General features: G+C 37.5%; 1 protein-coding gene across 1 annotated transcript; it reads right to left on the bottom strand.

The window, feature by feature from the left end:
* Positions 1-833: 833 nt before the first annotated feature.
* NDUFAF5 (NADH dehydrogenase (ubiquinone) complex I, assembly factor 5) lies at positions 834-6,670 on the bottom strand (the record flags this gene model as incomplete). The annotated part of the gene is made up of 10 exons (XM_009072199.1): positions 834-920; positions 1,050-1,132; positions 1,484-1,567; positions 2,804-2,864; positions 3,450-3,647; positions 4,951-4,990; positions 5,454-5,557; positions 5,651-5,698; positions 6,385-6,448; positions 6,615-6,670. Coding segments are annotated over 10 exons (825 nt in total), but the record flags the coding sequence as incomplete, so codon positions are not given.
* Between the last annotated feature and the right edge of the window lie 7 nt (positions 6,671-6,677).

The raw sequence follows: 6,677 nt of genomic DNA, 5'->3' as shown, positions 1-6,677 counted from the left end.
AAACCGACTGAACTGTGTATTTGATGATATATTCTTCATCCTTTTCCTTTCTACCCATCTCTATCTGTGCTAAAATCAAGTGAAATCTCTGGGTGGGTATTTTTTCTAAATATCTCAGGTTAAAGGGCCTATTTTAATTCATATCAACTTTTGGTAATGCAGTTACAGGCAGGAAAAGTCATAGCTCCATGTCACAGCAAAAGAGCAAATGACACTTCTTGCTGTTCAGTCTCCGATGGTAGAAAAGCATAAAGTAAATGTAATTTTTAACTACTATTTATCAAAAATATCACCTTTAATTATTCAAATCCCAAACAACATTGACAGTAACGTTTTAGCCATAATCTCCAACCCACAAAATCCACAATAATTTAGATCTTCATATTTGCTGGTATTTTCTCTTATAGGGTATCTTATAAATACACCTGCCACCATCATTTACTTTTACAATAAACCATTCTTTATTATGATTTACCATCCTTGAGGGATAATTAAAATATAAGGCAGGGTGAGATACACTCAAGACTCGCAAATCATACCTGGAGTAGTGTGTGATACTGAAATGCTGGAAAAGGCATTACTTTTCAAAACAGTAATTTAATCAAAAGTTGGCAGAGCATGTATTCACTTAAAAAAGTGCTCAAATATTCCTCTAGAAACAAAATGAACATGATTTTAACACAGCTGATGCTGTGGCATAGACAGTACAAAACCAACATCCCTGCTATGTGTACATGATCATTTCAGAATGTCATCACTAAATAAGCACAAGTGAAGTCTATTGCAATGAGAAGTTTCATAGAAGCTTCAAGACAGTTATTCCTGATGAAGAACTATTTTTTTCCTCTTGAAAGAATTCCTTCTATTTTTCCCAGATCTCCAAATGAAACTGTTGCAGAACCTCTCTGGGCTGGTCTTGGCTAAGGAAACAAATAGAAGAAAAACATAAATATAGATAGGGCTAATTTTAAATGTTTTGCAAAATGCTTTTAAAGCATCAGTAATTTAAAATGTACCTTCAAATATAAAATAGTTGAGCTTCACATTACCTGTGACTCATGGAATTTCCAGCCAATCATGTAGTAGATCTGAAACGTGGCAGGTACTGAGCCATCACTATTCCCATACATTTCTGTCAGGGCAGGAAGGGAGAGAAAAAAAAAAAAAGGTACTCAGAACATCAGTTCTAAGAAAAACTTAGTTCTCAGAACATTAGAACTAAGTGTGACATATTCATCATCATGACTCTCGGTGAAAGATTTGGGACAATAAAAATATCTCATACTGGTGCATCTACATAGTTCAAATCCTGTCATTATAATTAAGGTTAAAAATAACTTATGATAATACTATTTTGTTCTGGTCCAAAAAGTGTGTGGGGTTTTGGTTTTGTTTTTTTTTACACAAAGGTCAGAGGAAAAAAAAACAGAAAAAGCATTCTTAAAGTCATTTCAGACAAACTCATTACCTCTCAAATACTGACCTCGGTATATTGCAGCAGCTGCCAACATTGTCTCCCTGTGTAGCAGAGGTTTTCTATTCCAAGAGCAATTACTCTCCCCCATACCTAAAAATATGTTTCAGCTTTAAGAAAAAGAAGATATAGCATATACCATGAGTTAAGTGTCATGCACTAATGACAGATTCTTACTAAATCAAACTAACTACAGAATCCTCTGCATCTCACTGTAGGAGAGAACATACAGCAAGTAACTGGGTGAGTTTCTTACCTGGAAGAATCCAAAACTTTTACTGCCAATGCTTTGCAATTTACAGTTTGCATTGCTAGGAATGATTTCAAATTACTGTATCTCTACCCTGAGTCTTCAAACATTTAAGCTTTCTAGTATAATTAATTTGAGTACAAAGTGTTTATTCAGACACATTGCTCCTAAGTATTTTTATACTAGATAAGCACCAAAATTATTATCCCAAGAGCTTTTAAATACAAAATAAAATAACCACAATTCTAATCTTTTTAATCACTTACTGCATCTGAATGTTTCTGCTTAGAATAACGTTGCACTTTCACTAAGCAGTTACTCCAAACGGCAGCTGATCCAGAGTTGCTGTCAGTAACAGTTAACTGCACACAAGTCACTGCTTTACAACCCATGACAAATGCACTCAGAGTACGAACAAAATCGTTGCTCAATTGTTTGTTGTTCCTCAGCAGACTTCAAATCGAGGAACTATTAATCCTCATTCCAAAGCAGTTTGCTGGATGCCCTGGTAATTAGGGAGGCTCACAGCAAAGGTTAGCTTGTGGGATATAGGCTTCTGTCTCCCTTTCAGGGCTTTTCTGCAGCTTACACTGAACAGGTTCACACAGAAAGGGCATCCAAGGGAAACGGAAAATCCGTAGCAGGCCACAAAGTAGCAAACCTTTGACTTCTGCTTCCCAATACAAATCTGATGACAGGCATAATCTCCTGACTCACAAGAGAGCAGGAAAAAAACCTAAAGCTTCCACTGTTACAGTAAGTTTTAGTTATTTAGTTGTAGTTTTCTAAGGAAGTTTTTTCAATGAGGGTATTGAAACACTAGCACAGGTTTCCCTGAGAGGTGGTGAATGCCTCATCCCTGGAAACATTCAAGGCCAGGCTGGATAGGGCACTGAGCAACCTGGTCTAGTTCAAGATGTCCCTGCTCACTGCAGTGGGGTCAGACTCGACGGCTTTTAAAGTTCCTTTCCAAACCACAGCATTCTATGATTTGGAGTTATGAAACACAAAGTCAAACTCTTCTGTGTCTGCATCACTGATACAGAAAACATGTACATTTCCACGAAGGATATACTTGCCTTGCAAGTCTTCCATAACCTCAAACAACCCTGGGTAGTTGACTTGAATTTCATCAGTATCCTAAAAGAACGCAGAAGCTCAGTTTTAGAACATAGCAAGCTAAACCAGTAGCATTGTCAGTCTTCAGAGCTGCTAATGGACTACTCCCTGCCCATGGCAGGGGGTTTGGAACTGGATAATCTTCAGGGTCCTTTCCAACCCAAACCATTCCATGATTCAATTCACCCGCTGCTTCTGCTCAAACCATGTATTTCTCAAAAGAACATACTGTCTTAACATTTCTAAAGAGTTTGGCTTAGTAGCACAAATGCAATCAAAGTTTAATTGAAATGCCGTTATTTTCTTCCTGGTTTTAGAAGAAACAGCAAGTGTCGAAAGGTTTTTTCAAGCTGGTCTAACATTGTCTGACATTTCTCCAAGAAGATGATCCAAATTCTACTGGGCCATGAGCCAAAGATACACTTCAGTTGGTTCCATTAATCACCATGAAGCCAAGAACAGCAGCAGCCTAAGCTACTTCAGAAGCTAATTCAGCAAGGTGCACAACAGGCAGAAGGAAGTAGTACGCTAGTAATGCATTAGTAAACAGTAATTTTTATATTCCAGCAGCTCTGATGGTCTGGATTGTTCTGATTGTTCTCTTACCACAGTCAGGGTGTTAAAGCCAGCTCTGGCCAGCAAATGTCCCAGATCAGCAACAGCAGTGAATGGCGAGACATGAGGAGAAAATCCTCCTTCTCTCTCCAACTCTGCCAGCTGCAAAGAGCAGCGAAGCTCATACAGAGTGTCTCCCCCAAACATTGCTCCAATGAACACTCCATCTGGCTTCAGAACTTGGTGAATCTACAACACAGAAATAAAAATTTCAGGGCTTTTAGCATTAAGTCTGTGTAGCTGAGATGTTCTTAGGACTTCTTAATTAACTCAAAAGCAATTGTTGTAATAGTTCTAATGGATTTTTAATATTGACTGTACCCTACAGAGCAAATTGTGCCACAGCTTCTGGTAACACTGCAAATGAATCATCTGTCTGAAGAGAGACTATTTTTCCTTAGGACAGAAATTACCCCAGAAATTACACTTACAGTCAGGAAACACAGAATAACTGAAGAAATTGAGGGTAAAACTTTTTAGCAGGATACTCTTAAAACAATATTCTCAATTACATTACTTCTGAAAACAGGATAAATTTAAGATAGTTAAAAGTAAGCAAAACCTTCTCAAATGAGGGCAGTAAACATACTTCTTAATGGCTTGATTTAAGAGAAATGGAGGCTTTTGTTTCCAGTAGTGATCTGTGCCCTTCTGAGCAACAGTACAGTAATACAATTTTTACTGTGTCTACATTTAGTTATTTTTATCTAGTGAGAACAGCAATACTGTGACTCAGACACCAAGGCTGAAAAGCTGCTTTTTTGTCCTGTAAGTCCTAGCCCCTCCCCTAGTAAAGAGCCAAGTCATGCTTTCATTTTTCCTTAAGAATTGGGAATGATCCCTGGCTTAGGTATCCAGAAGAGCCTTATTAGATAGTAAGGCTAACAGGGCCACAATAGCTTCCAACTGTGCCAAAACAAAAATATTTTCAGTTGTTTATTTAATTAAGAATTAATCAAGCTACCTTTACTGTGCTAGTAAAGAAGCCTTTAATTGACAGCTAAGAAAATGAAGCAGTTAAAGGTAGGTAGTTAAAACCAGTGGTACCAGCACAGGAAATGAGCTCCCATGATGAAAGTTGGCCAAGAAACCCAGTTCCGTCCCCCTTTGTGGAACATTATGTGCCAGTTACATTTACTATGGGGGTAAAAATATTTGACACTCCATAGAACACTTAAACAAAACATATTTCTTTCCAAGTATTTATTTTAAAGTGCTGAAGGCATTCAAATTTATTTTTATTTTCATAACAGTAGGGTACTCCTGCTCCTACCAACAGGTGACAGAATAGCACTGTTAATGACTCTGTAATGAGACACTAAATCAGTATCAACTGATGCTTCTCAAACTGCCAAAAATATTGCAAAAATACTTGTGTGCAACATAAGGTATTTCTACGCCTCTTATATAAAGAAATTTAGAGAAATAGAGAATGCTCTGAATACAAGTCGTGGCAAGTGTTGATTTTGAGTATTAAAACTCAGTTTCTTACCTCTTTAAAGGCTTTAGGAAGGTCATTCACCCAATGTAAACTGAAATGACAGAAGCATACATTTCATAATGGCACACTAAATAAAATGTAGGGAGAATGGAAAGAATGTTTCATTAACTAAGTAAGTTTCAGAAACCAAAGCCACAAACTAATTTCTCAAGATGTAACAGTTCTGGAATGCCTGCCTGAAAGTGATACTAAACAAGAACAAAAGTTCTTACAAATACCTTTCCTTTTTCTCTTGCCTTTTTCTTTTTTTTTAAGAAGAGATGCCAGTCCTGAAGACTAGTTTGTCAAAATGCAGGAAAAAGGAAAGTTACAAGTGTTTTGAAGTAAAACAAACAAAACAGCCACCAGGACAGCACTTTTCCCTCATGCATTCTCATGTTTATAAATACAATTACTATTGCTGTTTAATAGACTATTAATATTTTTTGGTCTATTTTCTTAAAGATAACATTGTTTAACTCCTTTAACAAAACAAAATAATTATTAATGCATACCTTAAGCTGCTTACAACAAGATCAAATGTGTCTTCTCTGAAAGGAAGGAATTCCTCATCAGCTACAACACTGACTGTAGGGATTTCAGATTCCACGGCATTTTTCTAACATTGGAAGAAAAACAAATCAGAAACTCACTTAATTTTCTTTCCTGTGTTACAGAATTAAGGCACTTCAGCATTGAAAAAGCTACTTACTAAAGCATTCTCTGCGATATCAACTTGGACAAGTTTTTCGACTGTTTGCTGAAACAAAATTTTGAAAGTCTATTAAGTACTTAAATTGTTTTGTGAGTTGTCCTAAGTAATTTTTTAGAATGCTTATATTTATTCATAATAAATTAGAAGGAGTCTTTTCCAACTCCTGTTAAAAACTTGATAGAAAGCAGAAAGCACTTTTCCCCACAAAATGCTACTTGCTCCCAGGGAGAGCAGCTGAGGCAGAAGTGGTAACAGAGAACATTCTGTGTTTTCAAGCATAAGTTCAGTTAAATATCAACAACAGATTGACAGGCAAGAAAGTACCTTTACTTACAGTGTGGTTCATGAAGGGTAACCTGTTCACAGCTTAAAAGCTTCCATTATACAACTAACTGTGTCCTAACTAACATCAATCAACTAACTAACATAATCAACTAACAGTGATTGACTGGAAAATATGCACATTCCTACTCCAGAGTAAAAATTAAGTATCATACAACAGAGACCCTCCCTTGTTCTATCACTTGCCCAGTTTTCAGTGACAATAAATACATAATAGCCTGCACAACACATAGCTTTGGAATACAGCTACAGGTATGAGGGAGAGAGAGGGGAAGACTTACCTCATCAAGACCCAGAAGTTTGTTTTAAGTCATAACCGAGCACTATTTAAAACCAGAGAAATAAGCATGCACTCCCTTTAAGTCCTTTTAAGCATGAAGAGTCAGTACCTTGGTTAAATGCTGAGCTATGTAACCTCTTCCAGAGCCAACATCCAAAGCAAGAGGAAACGTTCTAAAGGGCAAGATTAATAACACAGAACACTATCAAGACTCGAAAGCATTTGAAGTTTTAGCCTATATTACGTTTGACAACTGCTAACTCCTAAAGGCCTCACCGTCCTTTCCCGGGGCAGCGCAGGGCAGCGCAGGGCAGGGCTCCGGCCCCGCGCGGGGCTCACCTGGTGATGTCGAACACCCTGTCGGCGATCCTGCCGCCCACCTGTGGGGACAACCGGCGGTCA

Source organism: Acanthisitta chloris, unplaced genomic scaffold, assembly GCF_000695815.1.
Source record: "Acanthisitta chloris isolate BGI_N310 unplaced genomic scaffold, ASM69581v1 scaffold11223, whole genome shotgun sequence".
Taxonomy (NCBI): domain Eukaryota; kingdom Metazoa; phylum Chordata; class Aves; order Passeriformes; family Acanthisittidae; genus Acanthisitta; species Acanthisitta chloris.
The sequence above is the reverse complement of the archived record's forward strand: the minus strand, read 5'-3'. Positions and strand labels throughout refer to the sequence as shown.